The sequence below is a fragment of the Squalius cephalus genome, assembly GCF_949319135.1.
Source record: "Squalius cephalus genome assembly, chromosome: 6".
NCBI lineage: Eukaryota > Metazoa > Chordata > Actinopteri > Cypriniformes > Leuciscidae > Squalius > Squalius cephalus.
The window spans coordinates 14,275,269-14,299,194 of record NC_137127.1 but is presented as its reverse complement, the minus strand read 5'-3'; the positions used below and the strand labels follow the sequence as shown (position 1 = coordinate 14,299,194).

Sequence of the window (23,926 nt, the reverse complement as noted above, 5' to 3'; positions counted from 1 at the left end):
CAGATAATTTTGTACAGCATGTTAAAGTTGTCCCTTTTTGGGGAACAGTAAAAATGCGTTGTTTCATGTGTGTCCCTTTAAATGCAAATGAGCTGCTGCTCCCGACACAGAGGGCGGAGCTTCAAGAGCTTGAGTGTGTTAGCAGCTCCAATTACCTCACGCAGGCAAGCACTAAAATTTCAGAAAATGTTCTGCCTTTTATGTTTAAACTGGAGTCGGACAATGATGGAGAGACTCAAGAAGAAGTGACAACATGTAGAATGCAACAGGACGTTTCCGAATGGTTAGTTGATGAATTGATGTTGCTGATGTGGCGTTAACTAACTTCAAGTCATTGATTCTGTCATGATAATCTATAAAATCGCTCGTGTGGGAATTGTTGTAAGATGCCTACAGAGTGACATGCTATTTCATTTGTGTTACGTACTGTATTGCAGTGGTTCTCAACTCCAGTCCTCGGGACCCACTGCTCTGCAAATTTTGTATGTCTCCCTTATTTAACACACCTGAACCAGATCATCAGCTCATTAGGAGAGACTCCATGAACTGAACTGAGTGTGTCAGATAAGAGAGACATACAAAATGTGCAGAGCAGTGGGTCCCGAGGACTGGAGTTGAGAACCACTTCTGTATTGCATGTGAAAAGACTGATGCGACAGCTTGAGCCGACTCAGAAATGTGCTCTACACTACAACTCTTCCTCTTCTCAACATGGACTGCGTGTTCCTGGGGGCGGGGTTTATGTAAATTTTAGGGTTGGTGATGTCACTAACCCGGAGGAATGTCCTGTAGTCCCTACCAGCCATTTGTTGTAGTTCTTAAAAAACGATTTCTTTAAAAGCAGATATCTTCCTTTGCTTTGAACTTTGAGCGTTGCAACTTTGCAGATTTTGTTTATATGCTCAAACAGCAACATTACACACTATTTAAAATGAGAAAACTTATACTTATTAGTACTTATTACAGAAATAATATCCATTATAATAAGAATATATCATACTTAAGTGCTGAATGTATAGTAAGGGACACTTAATTGCATGTTATGTACAATTAAATTAAATTTAATTTTAGTCTAAATGTATATTAAATGCAAAAAGTTTTAGTGTTTTTTTGACAAACTTAAGTAAGACAGAAGTACATCTTCATAAGTAACTATTGTCTTTGAAATATGGTTAAAGAGTACTGTCAAAAGAACTGACAAGCATTTATGGTGAACTAAAATATACTTTAATATCTGAAACTTGTATATCATGTGCAATTTAGTACATTTAAAGTATATACATTTTAAATGTAACATCAAATAACACACTACTTAGAATCAACTTTACATGTGCTTTTAGTCGACACATCAAAATAAAACAACAAAATATTGCAAAATAACAAATAAGTGCACTTTCTAAAATGTACTTGAGTGTGTTACACTCTAAGTACACTTAAGTCGCCTTTTATCATTAATATGTTATGTGCAAGCAGTGTTGGGGTACGCATTACAAGTAACATGAGTTACGTAATCAGATTACTTATTTCAAGTAACTAGTTAGGTAAAACTACTTTTGATTAAATATCTGAGTTAAAAGTAATGAAAACTTTGTTTTCCCATTTATTGACTGACACCGCTTCTGTTGCCCATGTTAAGAGAAATCGGGAATAAAGGTGCAGAGGCGTTGATGGTTATTATAGATTAATGTGAACATGCATTTACTCATCTTGCACAGAACAGATTCAGCATTCCTCAAAATGAATAAATTTTTTTAATATGTTAAATTACACATACTATGTCTTTGCTGCTGACATTTGATGGTTCCACTTCAACCATACCAATAAGCATAAATGGCTTTAGATAAATATCACATTTGTGTTTAAATTTGTTTTTATTGCTGAAGAGTGTTGAACTTTATTCTCCTGCATCGTTTTCTTCTGCAGTCCAGAATGGCAGCACAGTTTGTTTGAGGTGCTCCCTCTACTGTACAGACGGGAATTTTCATTCTTTCAGCCTGAGTCTTATTCATTTCACTTTTGGTGTGAAAGGGCCATTACATTTGACAAAAATAGAACTTTTGTTGAAAAGAAGAGAAAAAAATATTAATGTTAGTAGTTAAAGACATTAGCCTAATTCTAGCTGGTATTTTCAGCAGGGAAAGAGAGCCTTATGCTGGTTTTCTGCTAGTCTTGCTAACGCACTAGCAAAATTAGGCACTTCACTAGCAAAACATAGCTGAAGTTGCTGCTTAGCCACCTCAATCTTTTTCTTGACATTAGTTAATCAAGGAAAACATGCTGGTTCAGCTAGCTAAGTGGCTAAATGTATAGCATCCAAAAAACAAAACAAAATGTGTCTGTGACTATAGCTATAGTCTATCCAGCAGGGTACTGACACTGTAGTATAAAACTACAAAAACACAGTACATTGGTGAAAAGATCACATCATATAAAGTCAGGTAGGCAGCCATGTTACGACTCAATATTATATGCATAAATATATAGATTGGTCTAAAAATATGTCCACATTTGAGAAGGCCAATATTAGCACTCACTCGCCACATTACACAAGGTGGACAAATTGAACAATGCAGTGCCGCTGAAACATTGATGAGCCCTTTTGTTCGAGAATGTAAACAGGACTGCAGTTTCCACTCCACGTGGAGCCAAGGTACCATATGTGCACCAGAGAAACATGAGTTCAGTGAGAATGAGCGTCTGAATGAAGTGATGTCAAGCCACTATGACTTAATAACAAAGCTTTTATCCATGTATTTTAAACGACAGACTGTGCAGATGGGTGGAATTTTTCAGAGAAAGCCTGATTATTTAGACCTGCATAATTAAAGAAAACAACAAGCCTCAAGTTATTTTGGTTTGTCTGATACAGGTGTAGCATGACAAGTTGATATTAGTGGATGAAAATGTGAAATTCTAAATATTGCAGATCATAATAGTGTATCTGCACATTTATAAAAAATACACAAAAGTAAATATAGCATCAATTGAGATTTCTATTAAAATATGATTGATATGATATGAAGATGGTTGTGAGAAAAAAAAATTGATCACACTTTAGATTAGGGTCCAATTCTCACTTTTAACTAACTAATAACTATGACTTTTGCCTCACTAACTATTAATAAGCAGTAATTAGGAGTTTAGGTATTGGGTAGGATTAAGGGATGCAGAATATTGTCATGCAAAATAAGGCATTAATATGTGCTTCATAAATACTAATAAACAGCCAATATCCTAGTATGCATGCTAATAAGCAACTATTTAATAGTGAGAATTGGATCCTAAACTAAAGTGATACCAAAATTTCATACAGGTTTGGGAAAGACATGGTTATTTAAAAGATGACAGTTGTCATTTTCAGGTGAACTATCCTTATAAAATTCGCCATCTATTGGATTTGGGCTGTAAATGCAAAATAAAGTTGGTGACTTCAGAGGCATCTTTACTGGACTGGATTTAAAATAAATGGTATACTGTCTGAAAAAATAAGGCATAAGTCAAGTCAAGTCAAGTATATTTGTATAGCGCTTTTCACAATACAGATTGTATCAGAGCAGCTTCACAGTATTAAATTAAAATAATACAACAAGGTTTGTTTCTAGTGGAATTTATTGATTAATAAAATTAAAATTAAATATCCCCAAAATATCCCCATAGATAGATTTTATCTAGCATAGATTCTTTTAGATAAGTCAGTTTCAGATATTTCAGTTGTGGTCGACTGGCAAAGTTCCTTTAATGCAGCAACTACAATCTAAATCAAATCTAAAGGAAAAAATATTTAATATATGTATATGAAAAATATATGAAAAACACTTTTTGCAATTTTATAGGAAATGCATTTTCAGTAAGAATGCTTCAGATATTGTACTACCAGTTTATCCACTAGGATGTGCTGTAAAAAATGATATGATCAATAACTTAAGACAACTTATTTTTTAAATTGCTTTAACTCATCAAAATAAATGAAGCAATTTTTAACTTTTTTTAAAAGTTATACAAGATTCAACTAATTTAAGTTGAAATGACTTAAACATGCAAGTTGATTGTACTTAAAAATTTAAGGCAGCAACTTAAATGAGCTAAAAGCAACTCTGCAGAAAAATAAGCTCTGTGTAAGTGAGTCTAACAAGATCTCAATGGTATTATATGAAGTGAATAGATTAGCAACTACATGTTTTTCAATTCTGATGAATGCTGAAAGAACATTTGATTCAAACATGAAAACATACCAATCAGATTTCAGCGCTCAGTCTCTGTAACAGCTTGATATTGCAAACAACAGTGAATCATATGGTAGTAATTTTTAATTGTCACTTAAATAATCAGCAGATTTGTAACTACAGGTTACAACCAGACAAACTTAACAAAATTGAAGAAAAATAAAAAAAATAAAAATCATTCCAACAAATAAACAAGGGCAAACAAAGTAACAGAATTCTCCTTTTCTTAGAGCAAATGATGCTCCTGTTTGCAACATTAACACAAAAATAGTTTCAGCACAAAGGCAAGAACACAATTTCAGCATGAAATGAAGTACAAATAGCTAAAGGATCAGTGTTTTAGTGAGTCTAATACTACAGTTTTCTGCTTTCCTAACACATCAAAAGCGTGAAGTTACAGAGGAATATACTGTACCCATTTGATCAACAGCAGTTTAATGAGCAATAGTGCATCCTGGAACAATAATTATAATAATAAACAATTTCCGCTATGAAATGATGAGCACTTCATGGCCACAGCAAACAGTTGGGGAGAGAAGCCAGAAATATCTTTAGACGTAACCCTGACCTTAACCGATGCTTTGAGTTCAAAGTATTGCAATACAATTTACACAGTGGTAATACTGAACGTACTCAGGCCAATACACTGTGTGTGTACAGTATGTGTGTGATTCGCCACCTACCGAATTTCACAAAAAAATCATTTTGAGAAGCAGATGGGACAGTTTAAGGAATGCTCCGGGATCAAAATGAGCAGATTTTCTCCAGCATCTATTATGTACTGTTGATTACCACAGTTTGTAAAACTGGAAAAATTAAAGAATCCGGATTTTAAAAATTATCACGGTTTCAACAAAAAATGTATGATATTAAGAAATGTTTCTTGAGCAGCAAATCAGCATATTAGAATGATTTCTGAAGGATCATGTGACACTGAAGACTGGAGTAATGATGCTGAAAATTCAGCTTTGCATCACTGGAATAAATTACATTTAAAAATAGTTATTTTTAATGGTAATAATATATTTGCAATATTGCTGTTTTTACTGTATTTTTGATCAATTAATGCAGCTTTGGTGAGCATAAGAAACTTTCTTTCAAAAACAAATAAAAAAACAATCTCTAAATGGTAGTGATACTGTTACTTGATCAAATTGAATGTGAACACAATCAGTTAATCTATTGATAGTTGATTAATTCAAGTTGGGGATTACAATTATTGAACTATTCTATTTTTATTATTGAGTCAATTACAAATATTTTTATTATTTAATTATTTTTATTTTTTTAAATCAGCAAATCACCTCGCAGACTACAGTTCGATAACAACTATTGTATTGTAAATACCTTGCTAAAAATGCATTTTTTATTTGTTTACAATCGGTCAAGTTGAACCTGGAACATTGCTTTAATTTTAACACTGTTTAAAACATAAAAGCTTTTGTAGATTTTGTCTTTTGTAGATGCCAAACATAATCAAGGCATATGGAGATGGAAAACGTCACCACTTCAAATACTATAACTGGACCCTAAAGTATAATTAAGACAATATGTGAAGGGTTCAATACTGTATTATGAATGCAATGTCGATTAAACAGATATAAAAAAAAAAAATCAGCACCCCAAGAGTCAGGCAGAAGATGCACTGAGAAATGAATCATAAAACAAACCGCAAAAAATTACAGAGATTCATTTAAGGTATCAAAAGCAGTTCAATTGTCAAGGGCCAGTGCAAGGTATAAAATTCAAATGTGAAGGCAGTGTACACAGCAAAGAAACAACAAAAAGTGAAAACAAACACACACACGCACAACTCTAATAATAATTTGCTACCAAATTACATATGCGACTGTAAAGAAGGTAAAAGATATTGTTCTTCAGTCTCAGGACACTGCTTGTGTTTTGAACAACTAAATTGTTGGGAGAACTTGAGAGGAACATGGGAATAAAGGAGAAATGTCTACTCTTCCTGTCCTAATGCTCTCTGCCACCAGGCGGCAGCAGAGGCTACATGACGTACAGTCATGGTCCTCTCAAAAAAGCCACTTCCATGGGAAGTACAGTGCAGTGTAGTGCAGTTTTTGCCTGTTGGAGCTGGAGGGGGCAGGTCTCAGCTGTGGTAGCTGGGTACCGCTGCCTGTTTCTGGGAGAGGCGCATCAGTTCTTCTCGGATGGCTTTGATGAGGGAGGCGGACGAGTGGTTGGGAGGGGAAGGCTCCTCCAGGGGAGCGGAGGGAGCGTAGCCCAGGCCGAGAGAGTCCAGGTGGGCAGAAGTGGAGGATGGCTCTTTCAGGCCATTCCTGGAGGTCTGGAATACAGAGATGGAGCTGTAGTCAAGAGAGCCAAGAACCTAAACAAAAGAAATGAAGAAAGGAAAGAAGGAAGGAAGGCAGGCAGAAATGAGTGAAAGAAGATTAAAACAAAGATTAAAGAGTTTAAGTGAGAAAAAGACTCCTACGGAGGCAGAAAGGAGTGAGAATAGTAAGAGTTTGAAGAGGACATATTCTGTACTTCTTGAAGCCCGCTTATAATGTATACTTTTTAATATAATTTCTTTTTAATATACTCTTTTATATATAATGTGTATAAGAAGCATGGAAGGGTGTTTTTGCTCCTATTATTATTTACTGCTGTCATGTCAGTGTACTGCTGACATCAATCCTCACAATTTCAGTCTAATAACAGAAAAAAAGCTATGATTTATTATAATAAATCAATAATAATAAAATTGTAATATTGCCAGAGTTTTCATGGATGTGGAGTTTGTGGATGTAGTAATGTACAACTTTATAGATAGTAGTATAGTATATATAGTAGGTTTTCACAATTAAAATAAATTACTAAGAAAAGAAAAAAAGATGAAATATTTTATTTGTTTACCTGCATGTCAACGTGACCATTAACTGATATTAGAGAACAGTGAGCATGCAAATATGTTGTTAAATTATTAAAATAATAACTTAAAATCTCAGGGGGTACATCAATCTTTTAGGTCAAAGGGTTTCAGCTCAGTGTTGCTATTTTTTAACAAACTATTTAAAAAAAAATGGTGTTACCTGAAATAAAGCTGAAATAAATATGAAATATTAGATGAAAAGCCTACACTTAAATTAGAAATGTTGCCTGAAACTGAAATAAAATAAGTTTACTACATTGACTTACTAAAAAAAAAACTGAGAAAAATGACAAAAGAAAACAAAAAATGACTTAACTTATATTTTTAGTTTTCATTTACATATTAGTTTCATTCAAAGCATTAATAAATGCATACTATAATATTATCCATCTTTGGTAATGTCCATACAAATTGACTTCAAAGACTTCTATATGCAAATATGTTATTGGTCCCTCTTTTAATTAAGTAAGAAAGTATTTAAACTTACAGGCTCTCTGTTGTTAGCGAATTTGCTGTCGTCCTCATGATACGGGCCCCAGTTTAACCCACCAGGCTGCCGGCAGTCCCCTACACGACCCGTCAGACCAGCGTGGGTTAAATGATGCATCTGGGCTCCTGTGAACAGAACAGACATGCATGTAACATACAGTATACTTTATATTGCGTCATTTGTCTTTATCCATGCATCCATCGCTCTTTTCTTTCTATGTTTTAATTAAACATTTCATATCAGCACTTTTTTTTCCCCTAGTTAAACCTTTAAACTCATACCTGTAGTGCCACCTACAGGTCGTGGCCTAGCAGAGGAGGGCAGATCATCTGTGAGTGTGAGTCCACCTCGACCAGTGTAAAGCGACTCCGGCTGTAGCTGTTCAACAGGAAGGGCTTCTCCTGAAGGGATGTAGCCGGGCCCCAATCCCTGTCTGTAGAGATAGGAAGACTTCAGACCCCAGCTATTAACAAATCATACCGCACTAACAAAAAGTAACTTGATATTTCCCATAAAGCGACGGTTGAAATGTGATCAGTTCCAGAACAATCACACAAACCTTCATGATCTTCATGACCTCAATAAAACTCTAGTGGTTGCCCGATATATCGCCATGGCTGATATATTGGCTGACATTTGCCATTTTTTTAAATTATCGGATTAAGTTAAGCATCGGAAGGGGACTTTTATTTTGACAGTGCTGTGCTGAGAACGATGTAAAAGTAGTGCTACCCAGTATTTATTTGAGAAAATATGATTTCCAGTGCCCACAGACATGCCAGATTATTGAGTGCACTGTTGTTTACTGTGTATATACCCCCCACCATTTATATATACATTTATTTTACAGATTTTTTTTTTAATCAAGCTTAAATAATTTTTTTGCATAATGATACATTTTCCAATCATTTCTAATTTAGTAAATATGTAAAATAAATATAATTTTTATTTCTACAATTGTCGTGCATGTGCTATTTATTATCTTTAAATTAAATAGTGTGATATCATATATAGCCTATCATCTTAATATAGGCAATCGACCACCTTCCCTAATATCCCTAATATACTCACCTATGTAGTAAACCTTGCACACTGGAAGGAGGCAGACCTAATTCAGCATATCTCTGAAAGAAATACACACAAACACGCAGTCGTTGAGCTTGTAACAAGTTGATGATTCTTGGCACATCCATTGCACTTTGGCTTAATTTAATTTAATACATTGCTAAGTCTGAAACACATTAGTAGCTGTATGTTCCACCACAACTGGAGTTTCTGTCTATCAGCCTAAATAAACCCTGTGACCCAGAAAACAGAAAAGCTTTTAAATAGTTGAGCTGGGAATGCCATTTTAAGGACAGCGCACCATTCCCTGTTCCATCTTGACTCTTAAAATAACATTTGAGTTATTAGTCAGTTCATATTTTGCCTCAGTTGGCCTTTGCAATCCCCTCTTTCCCTTCCACGCAAAGGCCTCAATCTAACAGAAATACTTCATTCAAGACAGTCTTGAAAGATGAGGCTTCCATTCTGGGATGTTTATTCCCGATCTGTGGAAAAGCCCAAGTCTGTGTTCCTCTGATGTGATTCCAGAGCATCAAATTTGCTTTAAATTGCTCTAGTACGGTTTATCACACATCAAAACACATTTATAATGAAATCAACAAATTGAGTGATTGAAACAAACCACTGTAACCAGAAATCCTTTAGTCAGTGCACCACTGGTCTTATGAAGCAGACACAGTAGTTTTAAATGTGTCACAATAAAGAAGAAAACATGGATTTATACATGCTTAAATGTATATGTGGGTGGTCAAATGTTGATGTTCTCATGGTTGTTTTGCAGTTAGAAAATGTTCTTATTTACATGCTCATTTCCTGTATTTTTAGATCATTTTTAGATAACCTTTGCCATCATCCTATGCTCACTTCAAGCTAATCTTTAAAAATACTAACAATTTAATATGACGGTTAAAAGTAATATTAAGCAAAGGCACCGTTCATAAATCTACATTATAATGCACAATTAAACAATTTATTTATTTTAATTATTTCATAGTACTAATTTATTATTTTATTTAGCGTTTTATTTGTAATCTAGAAACAAGTGCAAAGTCATAGTTCAATAAAACGAAGACAAAACTGTCTCTGTTCTGGATGGAAGTCAATGGAGCATAAAGTGTAGCGTGACCGCAGCTTTAGACAAGGGGAAATCATATAAGTATTGGATTGTACAAAGGAAACAGTAATACATCAGCTTTCATCATCACATGAATGTGGATCATCTAGGGGTTTCTCAGACAGGATGTGTTCATAAAATACTGGAAAATCCCACGTCCAAGCGCTAAGAAAAGTAATAGCACCTCTCCTCAAAAAACCGCACAATTTTGAGGTATCATTCATGATTTCATAGCAGGACGATTTATGAGCCGAACTCTTAGCGTTAACAGTTTGTTCAAATATCTAAACCTAAGTATGAACAAACATAATAAAGCACACGCTATCTCAGATTCTGAGACTTATAAGTGGTGCAGAAGAGTAAGGCTGTAATAGTGAGTGTAATCAGTCGGTTACAGTTTTACTACAATCAAGAGCTGATCTGTGATCTGCTGGTTTCAGGTTTGTGTAGGACTGAAAACAGAGAGGCTGTTCCAAGGTCAGTTTGACCTGACATCTAAAGTCAAGGGTATATTTACGGTTGACAGATGGGGGTGTCCTTAACTGATTAGTGCACGGATCTAATCCTCCTCAACTAGTGATTTACAGACTGATGCAACACAGAGATGTTTGATAAATAAAGCAAATATATATATATATATATATATATATATATATATATATATGAACAAACATAATAAAGCACACGCCATCTCAGATTCTGAGACTTGTACTTGTGTGTGTGTATATATATATATATATATATATATATATATATATATATACACACACACTCACCTAAAGGATTATTAGGAACACCATACTAATACTGTGTTTGACCCCCTTTCGCCTTCAAAACTGCCTTAATTCTACGTGGCATTGATTCAACAAGGTGCTGAAAGCATTCTTTAGAAATGTTGGCCCATATTGATAGGATAGCATCTTGCAGTTGATGGAGATTTACCTAGAGATTGGTATGGTTTTATTTCAGTTAGCCTAATAGCTGGTTTGATTTGCATTGAGAGATGATCTTATGGAAAGTACTCCATGCCAATCTCTAGTTATGGTGAAGGCTATGTGATGATGTGGGGCTATTTTAATTCCAAAGGCCAAGGGAACTTTATCAGGATGCATAGTATCCTGGATCCATGAAGTAACTGGCCTTTAAAAATAAAAATCTGCCTGTCTCTATGGGAATTTAACATAGGGGTGTCCAGACTTATGCACCCTGTATTTTAAGGAAGAACATTTATTTATTTACGATACATTATTCATTCACAAAGAAAATTGGTGTCCTTAAAGGTTGGATTTTTCCTAATTTTTTTAATTAAGGCATTAAGTTCAATTTCCAAAAGATGATTTTTTTATTCCTCTTTTTAGTCAACTTTAGCATGGGTGTCTAAACTTATGCATAGCACTGTGTATATATATATATATATATATATATATATATATATATATATATATATATATATATATATATATATATATATATACACATACACACACATACATACATATACATACATATTGTTTTTTTAAAAAAAATTTTTTTTTAAGAAAAATAATCGTTTTTAAAATTTTGGTGAAGTATTCCATTACAGTAGGAACCATGTTCACCATTAAACCAAATATTTTTAGGCCATAGCATGTTGTTTAAAAAAACAACAAAAAAACCCCCCTCAGGCTACAAATGCTATTCATTGCTAATTCACTATGGATTGTTCTTACCCCCGTGTAGGGATTCAAAGGCAGGTATCCTGGGCCCCAGGGCCGAGGACCACGGGATGGTGGGCTCAAGGGAGGCGGGGGCCCGGGGTTGAGACCGACCCCAGGCAGAGTGATGCCAGCTGTGCTGCCCTGAGACGAAGGAGACACGAGGGCGAAGGCATCGTCCAGTAGAGAGTGCATTTGCTGCCGGGCCTCCTCTATAGACGGCTGAGGGGGCAGATAGGGGGGTGGAGGAGGAGGGTGACCAGGAGGAGGAGAAATGGGACCATGGAACACGTCATCCGTCGGGGAGGGGCTATGATGCTCGGGCCCCTGGTCTGGGTCCGACTGCAAAATAAAAGCAAATGAAAGATGATTAACATTCAACACTGTAACTAAATATAAATATTGCATTTATTTGATGAAAAATGCAGTAAAGTAATATAGTGAAATATCATTAAAATTTAAAACAACTATTTAATATATTTAAAATGTAATTTATTACTGTGATGGCAAAGCTAAAATTTCAGCATCATTATTCCAGTCTTCAGTGTCACATGATCCTTCAGAAATCATTCTAATATGCTGATTGGTGCTCAACAAACATTTATTCCTATTATTATCAATGTTGAAAACAGTTGTGCTGCTTAATTTCAGTGGAAACATTGATACATTTTTTAGGATTCTTTGATGAACAAAAAGTTCAAAAGCAACAGCATTTTTTTTAAATAGAAATATAGACATTGTAAATGTCTTTACAGTCTCTGTAATCAAACAACAAAAGACAAAAAAATCACTTTAACAAAGAATTATATTTCATTTGTACAGATAAGACTAAGCAATGTTATTTTCCAATGTTTCCAATGTTATTTTTTGTTATGACAGTTTCTATACCTGAAGGCTGTTAGATTTACTTGAAAAACAAAGATTATTTAATTTCTATCTTTGCTCTATCTGTATTTATCTATGTTTGTAATTTGTTTATTATTTTCTATGTACTCAAACCACCCCGTCATTCTAGAATGATTAATTCTTTCCAAATAGAGCTATTCAAGTAATCTGTTGAAACATAAAAATGCAGAAAAATAAATATCGCAAAGTCAATTTTTCCAATATCGTTCAGCCCTACTGTCACTTTTATACTGGATCTTATGAAGGTGTATAAACAAAGTGTATATTTAAATATTTTCAATAGTTCAATAGTATTTTCAATATATCACTCCAAAAACGACACTATTATTATATTAATCCTAAAACAATTTTTTTTCAGAAGCAGAAGGAAATTAGCACCTGCTAATTCACAACATGGAGCTGATTAGAGACGTTTTGAATAACACATATATGGGGAAAACAGGAAAGAAACCGTATGGAGTTGATTACACAGTTACATGCAGAAGTACAGAGTAGAGAGCGAGAGAAAAAGTACAGATCTCTTCATGAGACTGACCACATATGCTATGTTATTGACTCCAGGGTATTTCCTGTATGTCCCATCGCTGTCAGTCGTTATGAGTCTATCTCGGTCAGCATCTGTCAGATCACCGTTCATCTGCTGTTTCCTTCTCTGTTTAGGAGAACGCTTCCCTCGGTTGCTGCAAAACATACACAAACACACGCATACTCTTGAGTGAGCATTTAAATATTCAAGTTATGTGGAAAGTGATTTTCTTGTTCTAGAACTACTGCAATGGAAAACGTGCAGAAAATTCAGATTTAGTGAGAACAGGTCTTAATTTTGTGTTCAGGATTAGTCTCATTGTCAGTTGCAGATCGTTTTACCCTTTCTTGGGCTCGGTGTACAGAGAAGGCATGGGAATATCTGGATCGAGTATCTTGTCAATCTGCATCTGGGCCTTCAGGTAAATTCGGTCCTGCTCTTTGGGGTCGCCAAGACCATCAATGAGATCATCCATAGCAGGGAAGTCGTAATGGCCTTTCCTTTTGGCCCTCAGGCGGATCTTATTGCGATGGTGCTCGATCTCAGACTTGTGCCGTAAAGCTACCTGGATCTGGAGAAGAAGGAACAGTCAATGACCTTGGAGTCAATGAGAAGCACATATATTGGTAATGAGGCTTATGGACGCTGTGAATCAAATTCATAACCGTAGAGACCTTGAAGTTTGAAATGGGCCCCTAAGGAAAAGCCTTGTGAAATAGATGTATGGCAGGTGAAGGATACCTCTTTATTCAGCTTGGTGTTCTCTGCAGCTCTGTCATTGGCGGTTGGGCTGGGCAGGGGCAGCGCTGGCATCGGCTGCATGGCGATGAGCTGGATTTTATTATGGAGGCGTTTAGGGCCGTCAATTGGGCGGGACAATCGGTCCACATGCTCAAAAATGGAAGCTGAAGATAATGGCTCATCCATGCCATTCGTTGGGGGTGGACCTATAAGGACAAATATAAGAGGGTGTCAAAACTTCACAGGTGCAATATAGAATGAATATAAAATAACTGTTTTCAACACTGATAATAATAAGAAATGTTTCTTGAGCATCAAATCAGCATATTAGAATGATTTCTGAAGGATCATGTGACACTGAAGACTGTAGTAATGATACTGAAAATACAACTTTACCACCACAGATATAAATTACATTTTAAAACATATTAAATGGTTATTTTAAATAGTAATGTACTGTTTTACTGCGTTTTTAACCAGATAAATGCATGTTTGATGAGAATAAGAGACTTATTTCAAAAACACTAAAGAAATCTTATCAACCCCAAACCTCAAATGATAAGTATCAGTTATTAAAAATATGTAAACTGGGTGTCAAGTCACCAGTGATATATGATTCTATTTCTATGGTTTTTAGATGCAATTTGTTAAGATGCTGTGTATAATGGCCCAAACCTAATTGTAAATCATGAAAAATAATTCATTTAATGATACAGAAAAAGAATATGGCCGACAATTTGGCATCTACAATAAATGCTGCTGAAAATATTTGGCTTAAAAAGTGTTTATGCTACTTTTCCTTTAAATAAATGGCATTTAATCATTATCATCAATCAATCATCACTGATTCGATTTTTTTATATAATGTAATGAAATTTATACACGGCACGGTCACTGATATACTTTTTGAGGCCACTGTGTATTATACACACACATGTATTTAACAAATCATAAATATATCTAATGCGTTCCACACTATCAAAACAAAGCTAGCCTCATATGGGCCAACAACTAACATAAAGCAAGTGGTTCGTCTGAATCTCCTCTCTCGAGTATTGTTTCACACCAGATGGGGGCAGTGTCTTCTGACTCTAATAAGACTCTCTTCAATGAAATGTGAAAGACCTCAAGGCAGGAGGATGATCCATCGTTTTTTTTTTGTTTTTTTGGGGGGTGTGGGGGGGTGGAATTCACAAAAACTATGAACATTAATTCGAAGATCTAACACTACTGTACAAAACAGCACCACTCTTACCAATTCTATTCTTCCCTGTGAGCCAGTAACAGATGAATGAATGGGTGGAGGGAGCATAAAAGAACAAGAGAAAAGTTAAATGATGCCATGGAGATTGTTTAATTGAGATGAAATATAGCATGAGTTGTATGTAAAAACATGTTTGAGTGGAATGCTTGATAAGACAGTATTTTATCTTGGAAAATATCACTGAAACACAATTATGAGAAGAGGAGGATGAAAGGGATTTTCAAAAGGGAAGGGAGTTAAAAGGGAATGGCAATCAGACAAGAGAAAGAGAGAATGTGAGGTGCATGTCATTTCTTGGCTAGTCAGACTGTAGCCTATTTAGTCTGGTAAAGCAGAAATGAGTGCTGAGAGAGGGTTATCGCCACAGGCACTGTTTGACAAGAGAGGAACGCACACAGAGAGAGAGAGAGAGAGAAAGAGAGCAAGCAGCGAAGAGTAAAGATGAGGGTTAGTCATTCTTCACAAAGGAGGCAGGATGAATGAGTCTGGGCTGACTAGAGAGGAAATCAAGAGGAAGAGCCACAAATCTTCGGCTGAAAGACCCAGCAGGTTTTATTACTTTCCCCTCTCTGTAAATCTTACGTCACATGTTCTTCTTCCACTGGCCATTATGGAGGCCTAGGACTGCCATTTACTAAAACAAAGGAATCTTTTGCCTTTGCTAGCAGCCAACATGAAAAGGGGCGTGTTTAATATTTAGTCAAAATTTCATTGGTTGCCCATGTTTACATGTAAAATGTCCAATTACATGTGAAATTAATAAATCGATTAAAGGGATAGTTCACCCAAAAATGAAAATTCTGTCAGTAATTACTCACCCTCATGTTGTTCCAACCCCGTAAGACCTTCGTTCATCTTCGGAACACAAATTAAGATATTTTTGATTAAATCTGAGAGCTGTCTCACTCCTCCATAGGCTTCTAAGGGACTGAAACTTGCTGGCCCAGAAAATGTATTAAAGACATCGTTAATATAGTCCAAGTGACTCCAGTGCCTCAATCGTAAGTTTATAAAGCGACGAGAATACTTTTTGTGCGCAAAAACAAACACAAATAACGACTTTATTCCACTTTTCATTTCCTTCTCTCTGGGCCTCGGGTCTTTTCACATAGTGTTTAAGCGTAGCGCGTCTGTGTTGCACGTCACCACGTAGGCTCACTATTGGCCGACGCTGGTCATGTGTGATACGTGGTGACGTACAACACAGACGCGCTACGCTTAAACACTACGTGCAAAGACCCGAGGTCCAGAGAGAAGGAAATGAAAAATGGAATAAAGTCGTTATTTTTCTTTGTTTCTGTGCACAAAAAGTATTCTCGTCGCTTTATAAACTTAAGATCGAGCCACTGGAGTCACTTGGACTATATTAACGATGTCTTTAATACATTTTCTGGGCCAGCAAGTTTCAGTCCCTTAGAAGCCTATGGAGGAGTTAGACAACTCTCAGATTTTAATCAAAACTATCTTAATTTGTGTTCCGAAGATGAACGAATGTCTTACGGGGTTGGAACAACATGAGGGTGAGTAATTACTGACCGAATTTTCATTTTTGGGTGAACTATCCCTTTAAGAAGGTTTTTCTATTAAACTTTAAAGTAACATTTAAAAAGGATTTACTGAACTGCCGTGTTATTTTAGTATTATGTATATACTATTATTGTATTTATTCATATTTTGAATTAGGTTAGGGTTAAGGTTAGGTTTAATTTTTTTAATAGTTTAAGTTGACAATAACAACACCGCTTTATGGTTATGTTTAACTATATTTTTTCTTCTCAAAAATCTTGAGATATTTAAGAAGAGTTTTAAATCTTAAGTCTATCAGTTTGAAGATATTATATTTTTTTAGTTTACAACTAATTCAATCAATGAACAATTAACCTAGCACACCTGCAAGTATAGGTGTGTAGAACAAAGGCAACAATCAAAAGGACAACATAAACTATCACAATATAAACGCATCATGTAAATTATTTTATTATTTTACTTATTAAAAGTTAATTTATTCTTTTTTTTTTACTTAACTTCATGATATCAGGCATATTACGATACATGTCAGGATTGAAATACTTTTGTCATATCACAACTGGATCGCAATTTGAATGAGAAAAAGAACTGCAATAGATGTATGATATATGATTGTATTGCCAGTTAAAATATGCACAAACGTACCGTTTAATCCATTAACAGCTGCTTTACGTGGTTGCTTTGGATCGGTGGGCAGACCAGCAGGTCTCGTGCCGTCCTCAGGTGATCCTCTCTCGCTGGGTGGATCACTGTCTATAGAGTCGCCCTCTGATGGAGAAATCCTAAGCAAAAGATACAAGGAAAACCTTTTAATTCTAAACCATGGTATGAAAACATGCCATACAATTTATGCCACAAAAGTGTGTTTTGAAGACATTTTAAAAACAACGTGATCCATTCATCCATGTATCCCACTTTTAAATGTACACATGAGCCTTGGATCTAATTCATCACAACATCTCCTCAGAACCACGACCTCCTCATCTTGACAGACAACAATATTTATCCCTCATCCAGTTTTGATGAGGCATGTGTCTCCAGGGAAAAAGCAAGAGGATGATGACCTAATCCTGTCATGCTTTCAAAGAGCACTTTCAGATCTAATGAGACCAACCAAAAGTTCATGACTTAGTTATTGAATCTATTACCTATTCCCTACCCTTTCAGTCAAGAACTATTTGACCTACTGACTGTCTTATTTATTAGGAATGTATTTGTCTCTGACTAGTCATTTTAACTTGGACCGTTTAGTATATGTGCTTTTATTAATTTTATTGATCTATATTTAAGTATAGTCCAAAAATATGGGTTATTCCATTTCAACCAACACAGTAAAGAATATATCAGAATTACATTACTTCGGTTTACTTGCAGCATGGTTTCAGACACTTTTAATGTTTGCAAGACATGAGATCTGTGGTAATTTCACCCCTTAGACCCTTCTATTGATTAGAGTGTGAGATGTAATCCTTTTAAAAAGCTTTCTATTGATCAGCAGTCGACTCACTCTTAGCTAGATTACTGCCTTTAAATAAATTAACAAGTTATTTTAACATGAGGATCATGCAGCAAAATGCAGCCACTGGACTATAATTATATTCACAGATTTAGCCTGTGTGACGTGTTTGTGTATGATTTGACAATAGGGAACAACCTATTAACTGGTCAAAATCAGGGCGAATTTTTTACACGTTTAAAAATTAACGGGAGGTCGGGAAGTGCTCCTAACCTACTCGGCTCGGCTTGTAATTCCTCTCACGCAATGCGAGCCGCGACCATACGAGCATCAACGATTTCCATGCGACTTCTCCAGAGAGAGAGAGAAAAAATAAGAAAAATGAAAAAAATAATCACCTATGAGCTTGTACGCCTCGCTTTAGTTAATAAAAATGTTATTGTTCATGTTAGTTCACAGTCCATTAACAAATGTTAACAGATGCAAATGATGAGATTAACCAACATTAACTCAAATTAACAAATGCTGTAGAAGTATTGTTCATTGTTTGTTCATGTTAACAAATGAAACCTTAATGTAAAGTGTTACCGAATTTATTTAAGTTTATGAAACACAATTGTTCATTGTTTTTTTTTACGTTAGTTCATAGTGGACAGACTAATGTTAACTTATAAACTTTTTTTTAAATGCATTAGTAAATTAATCAAAATTAACATTAAGATCAATAAATGCTGTAGATGTATTGTTCATTTTAACTAATGTAGTTGTAATGTAATGTTAATAAATGGAACCTTATTGCAAAGTGTTAGCAAAAACTGAATTATGTGTAACATGTTTGATACTGAATATCAAATAAACATTTACTAGAAGTAGACTTACTGGCCCCTGCGCCGCTGGCCATTACGGGAAGCTTTGGTGGAGGCTTTGGACTTTGGTGTCGGCACCTCTGCATTCTCAGCTGGGCTTTGCTCCTTAGCGGGTACAGGAAGTGGCAACGGCTCTTGGATGACCATGAGATCATCCTTACTGTGTTGGCCCATGTGCAGCTTGGCAAAGTCAAAACCCTTCACGCTGGGTGCCTGCAGCTAAAGACCACCACCCCAGAGAGATGAAAATGTTAATTTGGAGAATCAGAATTATTTGTAGAGTAAAGAAAATGAAGGTATTGCAAAGGGGAGTGAGGGACGACACGCTGCTCACAAACAAAAGACAGATTCAGGCCAGGCTTTTTGGTCTAGGAGTCTTAAGAGATGTCAACGTGGGCATGTACACAGGGCATATAGAGAGAATGTGAATTTCCATAATCCTCAGATTGTCAGTATCATAGGAATAAATTGAGCAAGAGGACAGTAATTGACTCTGTAAGAGACAATGAGAAGCGTGAGCTTTCAAAATGGATGAACTTGATTAGAGGTCAGCAGACCGACTGCGAGCCGGACCAGCTAGACGAGCTGTAACGGCCTGTCTGTCTGCTACGCTGTGAAAGATTAAATGAACTGAACAAACACAACAGCAGAGAAAGCAAATTAACGCTGGCTCTTTCAAAGACCAGCAGCCACAAGTAAAGCAGTGAATTTTTAAAGAGTGAGATATTCAAAAGAAAGATTTCGTTTTTTAAAGAGAAACATCACCCAAAACGAAAAATTCTGTCATTGTTTACCCACTTTTAAAGTGATAGTTCACCCAAAAATAAAAATTGCGTCATCATTTACTCAGATTGTTCTAAATCTGTATGAGTTTCTTTCATCCGTTTAACACAAAAGATATTTTGAAGAATGTTGGTAGCCAAACAGTTGACGGTAGCCATTGACTGCCATAGTATGTTTGGCAGTCAATGGCTACCGTCAACTGTTTGGTTATGAACATTGTTCATATTATCTGCTTTTGCATTCAACACAAGAAAGAAACTCATACAGGTTTCGAACAACCTGAGTGAGCAAATGACAGAATTTTCATTTTTGGGTGAACGAAGTTGTTTCAAACCTTTACAACTTTCTATTTTGTAGAAAACAAAAGGTGAATTTTTGTTCTATACAATAAAAGTGAACAAGGAGAGGGTCTGCCAAGCTGAAAACTAATAATAATAAAAACCTGTAAAAGTGGTTTCTTTCAAAATACATTCTGATGTTCATTCATGTATATTTATTGCTATAACTAGTAGTAAAAAGAAAGATGGTCAGTTCATATGGGCTCCATACTGCCGCTTGAACTGAGTACAGCCGGACTACACTGATCTCTCATGCTGTATTAAAGTGTCTAAACGACATTTAATGTTTGAATTTCATGATAAAATTTAGAGAATGTGAAAGCTGAGTTTATTGGATAGGAGATAAAATAAAATAAAGTTTTATTCATGCATCAACTAAAAACAGCATAGACTAAAATATCGATCTTGGGTTTTAAAAGTCGAAACTGGTTTGTTAAAATGATTACAACTGGGAAATTTTCATCCCAGTCCTATCACACACTATATTCTAGGTCTTCTGAAACCAGATGATAACTGTGTGAAAAATAGACTGAAAATTTGTAATTCATTGAAAATGTTTACATAGCTATTCTTAGAGCATTCATGACAGAAGTAGTGATGTCGGATTGGGATTTGAGTTGCATCTTTCCAATGAATCAGTTGACTCAGTCTTTGTCTAGACGCAACAGAGAAGAGCAATTTCTCTCTGATTATCACATATAGTATGACTTCATATGACAAATGATGTATTACTTTTATGATATATTTGGATCCATTTACTTTTATTGTATGGGGGAAAAAAGCCTGGACATGGTGAAAAATATCTTCTTTTGTGTTTAAAGAAAAACAAAAAGAATATTAACAGGTTTTTCATTTTTTGGGTGAACTGTTTCTTTAAAGCTGATGAATCACTGTTGTATGTTTTATGACTTTCCAGATCAAACAAACTGTGCAAAGGGTCACGGCGGGTCAAAATTAAATTCTCTGTTTCATATATTGCCAGAAAACACAGAGATTTATGAAAAATGCATAAGCTGAGCTTTGAGTTGTGCAGTGAGCATTGCTGCACAATAGAGACGGACTGAAATATGCTCATCTTCTGGGAGTACGTCTATTTCTCTGTTTCCTATCACATTCCCTTTCAAATGCAAATGAGGCTGTTTAGACAAGCTCTTATCTCTTTTCTGTTAGCCTGTACCGCTGCTGTAACCAAATCTAGGCCACAATACAGTCGAAGCTGCACAGGCTTAGCCCAAAAGGCCGGAAACACACATTATTATTGACACATTCAAATACATACATCTGTTGTTGAGATTGCAATTTTTTTTCTCTCCAATTGCTGGTTATCAGTGCCATAAAGGGAGATTATCAGCAATTGGAAAAACTAGGACTAACCGCTGCATTCTAGGGAATACATCTCTACATCACAACACTACTTTCGGACACAGTACAGTTCTGATACCTCCGTCCTCCTCATTCTATACGGCAATGGTTTCTTTACAGCTTTCTTGGGTTCTTCTTTGGCCATTTCTTTCTCCTCCCTCCTCCTCCTCTTCCTCAATACTCTCTTTTTTCTTTAAGCTTCTGGCAGGTATTACAGGTTTCTGATTTGGATAAGGGTGATAAGAAGTTGCTTCTGTTCCCATCAAGTCAAATTCCAACAGGTAACCAACTGTTCCATCTACTACATTCTCACAAACACTATTTTTGATGGTACTAACAAACATGTCTAGGGATGGGAATCATAAGGAATCTAATGATTCTTCGTACTTGAGGAGTCAGCAAACAATTGATAATTAACTACACTACAGTTCAAAAGTTTAGGGTCAGTAAGAGTTTTTTAAGAAATTAATACTTGTATTCAGGAAGAATGCATTAAATTGATCAGTAAAGATATTAATAATGTTATTAACATTTCTATGTCAATTAAATGCCGTTTCTTGACTTTCTGTTCAAAGAAAAATCGTATAGTTCAAAAAAAGTATTCCACAAAAAAATAGTAAGCAGTACAACTGTTTTCAACATTTCAACAAATGTTTCTTGAGCACTAAATCAGCATATTAGACTGATTTCTGAAGAAACATGTGACACTGAAGACTGGAGAAATGGCTGCTAAATCCATAAATGCCATAAAAGGGATTACAATTACAGTTTAAAACATTTTTGATGAAATAATTGCAGCCTTGGTGAGCATAAGAGGCTATTTTCAAAAATCTTCCCGACCCCAAACTTCTGAACGGTAATGTTTTCTATAGCATCTACCATATTTGTACCACATAACATAGTAAAGAATCTTGGGTTATTTCCAATTGGATAATGACTTGCAATTCCGTAAGAGAATCAGATGCTTATTGAGAACCTCTCCAACTGATTCAGTGAGGGAGTGAACCGCTTAAGACAGATTCATTTATCTCTGACTCATTTGTGAGTTGTTGTTCTGCTTCATTCATGCGAGTTGTTTAATTTAAAAGAACCAGTTGAAGAGCCAAAGAGTCATTTGTTTGCAAATCCGACTACATACTCAAGTCAGCAGAGTCCACAGAGAACTACAAAATGGTCCAAACACAGATGACATTGACACGGTTACACTGGTGCCTCAGACTGCTGAGGGGCAAAGAGGAAGAGGAATCTTGTGCTTCGTGTGCGAGGACTAACTTGAGGAATATTCTACAGTCTACTATGATGACGACTCATCTACCAGCCTCTACCTTCTCCTCTCTCCTTTCTTCCTCTTCCTCCTCGTCTTCTTCCTCCTCCTCCTCCTCCTCCTCCTCTTCACCTTCCTCTTCCTCCTCCTCTTCTTCCTCATCACTACTATCTAAAAGGTCTTTGCTCTTGACAGGAGTCATTGACCTCTGGATTGCTGGTATTGATTTCTGTAATGAGGAGGTGGACTGCACACGCATGGGAGAGGGAGAGTGTTAAGATACGAATGGATGTGCGTTAGATGAACAAGAGATAGAGAAGCTCTAAATGGGCTCCAAGAAATTTGATGATAGAACATGAAGAAATGTATTAGAATCTAGATTAAACCTATAAAATGCCATAAAAGTATACTCATTATTTAATTATACCCAACATCTAAATTAATCTTATTATAAAGTGTCACCAAAATATTTTAACGTAAAAAAAAAGAAAAGAGAAAAAAAATCTGCACCTTTAAAAAAAAAAAAAAAAAAAAAAAAAAAAAAAAAGCCAACTTAAAGGTATACTAACCTAAAAATGAAAATTCTGTCATCATTTACAAACCTGCATGAATTACTTTCTTATGCAAAACACAGATGCTTTGAAGAATGTTGGGATGCAAACCACAAAACCCCCCCAAAAAACACCATTTAAAATATATATATATTTTGTTCCACAGTCATAAAGGTTTGAAACGACTTGATACGCAAATGATGACAGAATTTAAATTTTTTGGGTAAACTGTCCCTTTGTGTCAAAATACATTTTCTCAACTCCATGAAGTATCGATTTAAGTAAAAGCATGAAGAATAAAGTGTGAAGCAGGCCATTTAACAATATAAACTGATTAAACCAGAGAACATCATTGAAGAATTAAGACGAGTCATTGGTGAGATTGTAAATGAGAGTGGGGATAGTTCATGAGGGCAGTGAGTATGCTAGTAAGGGCACACATGGAGTGTTTAATGACTATGTGCTCCTCAGATGAGTGTAGTTAAATCAAGGAGTTGAGACTGAGAGGATCAGCAGGCTCTGTTCTGGATAAGAACATCACTGCTGAGCATTAACCCCACAGCCAGCTGAGCGTTAGACTTCATTACTGCTGTGACTCTGAAAGTGTGTGTGCTTGTGCATGACAAGTCTGGATCTCGTAGCAAGATTTATAATGACTAGTGATGTCTGAATTAATTTGACTGCAAGGAACGGGCACTCAAAAACAGCATGGGATGTGCTGCAATAGCCAAAGACAAAGTAATGTGAGTGATCTTAACTTTAAAGATGATTCAATGAGATGAAATGAACTTAAAGGGTCTAATTTATATAAATGCATTGATCACACTTTTTTTTTTTTTAAACAAACAATCTAGTCGAGG

The 23,926-nt window shown here is 35.6% G+C and overlaps 1 protein-coding gene across 2 annotated transcripts in view; it reads right to left on the bottom strand.

The window, feature by feature from the left end:
* Positions 1-6,250: 6,250 nt before the first annotated feature.
* LOC307159812 (UPF0606 protein KIAA1549) overlaps positions 6,251-23,926 on the bottom strand; it is a 53,611-nt gene continuing 35,935 nt past the window's right edge. Inside the window, exons 12-21 of one of the 2 annotated variants that reach the window (XM_079873437.1) lie at positions 18,782-18,987; positions 17,092-17,228; positions 13,656-13,861; positions 13,256-13,485; positions 12,924-13,068; positions 11,498-11,824; positions 8,681-8,733; positions 7,891-8,042; positions 7,607-7,734; positions 6,251-6,573 (exon numbers count right to left, since the gene is read on the bottom strand). In XM_079873437.1, coding sequence (XP_079729563.1) covers positions 6,334-6,573; positions 7,607-7,734; positions 7,891-8,042; positions 8,681-8,733; positions 11,498-11,824; positions 12,924-13,068; positions 13,256-13,485; positions 13,656-13,861; positions 17,092-17,228; positions 18,782-18,987 — 1,824 coding nt within the window. In that variant the 3' untranslated portion in view covers positions 6,251-6,333. The remainder of the gene's footprint in view (positions 6,574-7,606; positions 7,735-7,890; positions 8,043-8,680; positions 8,734-11,497; positions 11,825-12,923; positions 13,069-13,255; positions 13,486-13,655; positions 13,862-17,091; positions 17,229-18,781; positions 18,988-23,926) is intronic. The other variant, XM_079873438.1, reaches the window with a different exon arrangement.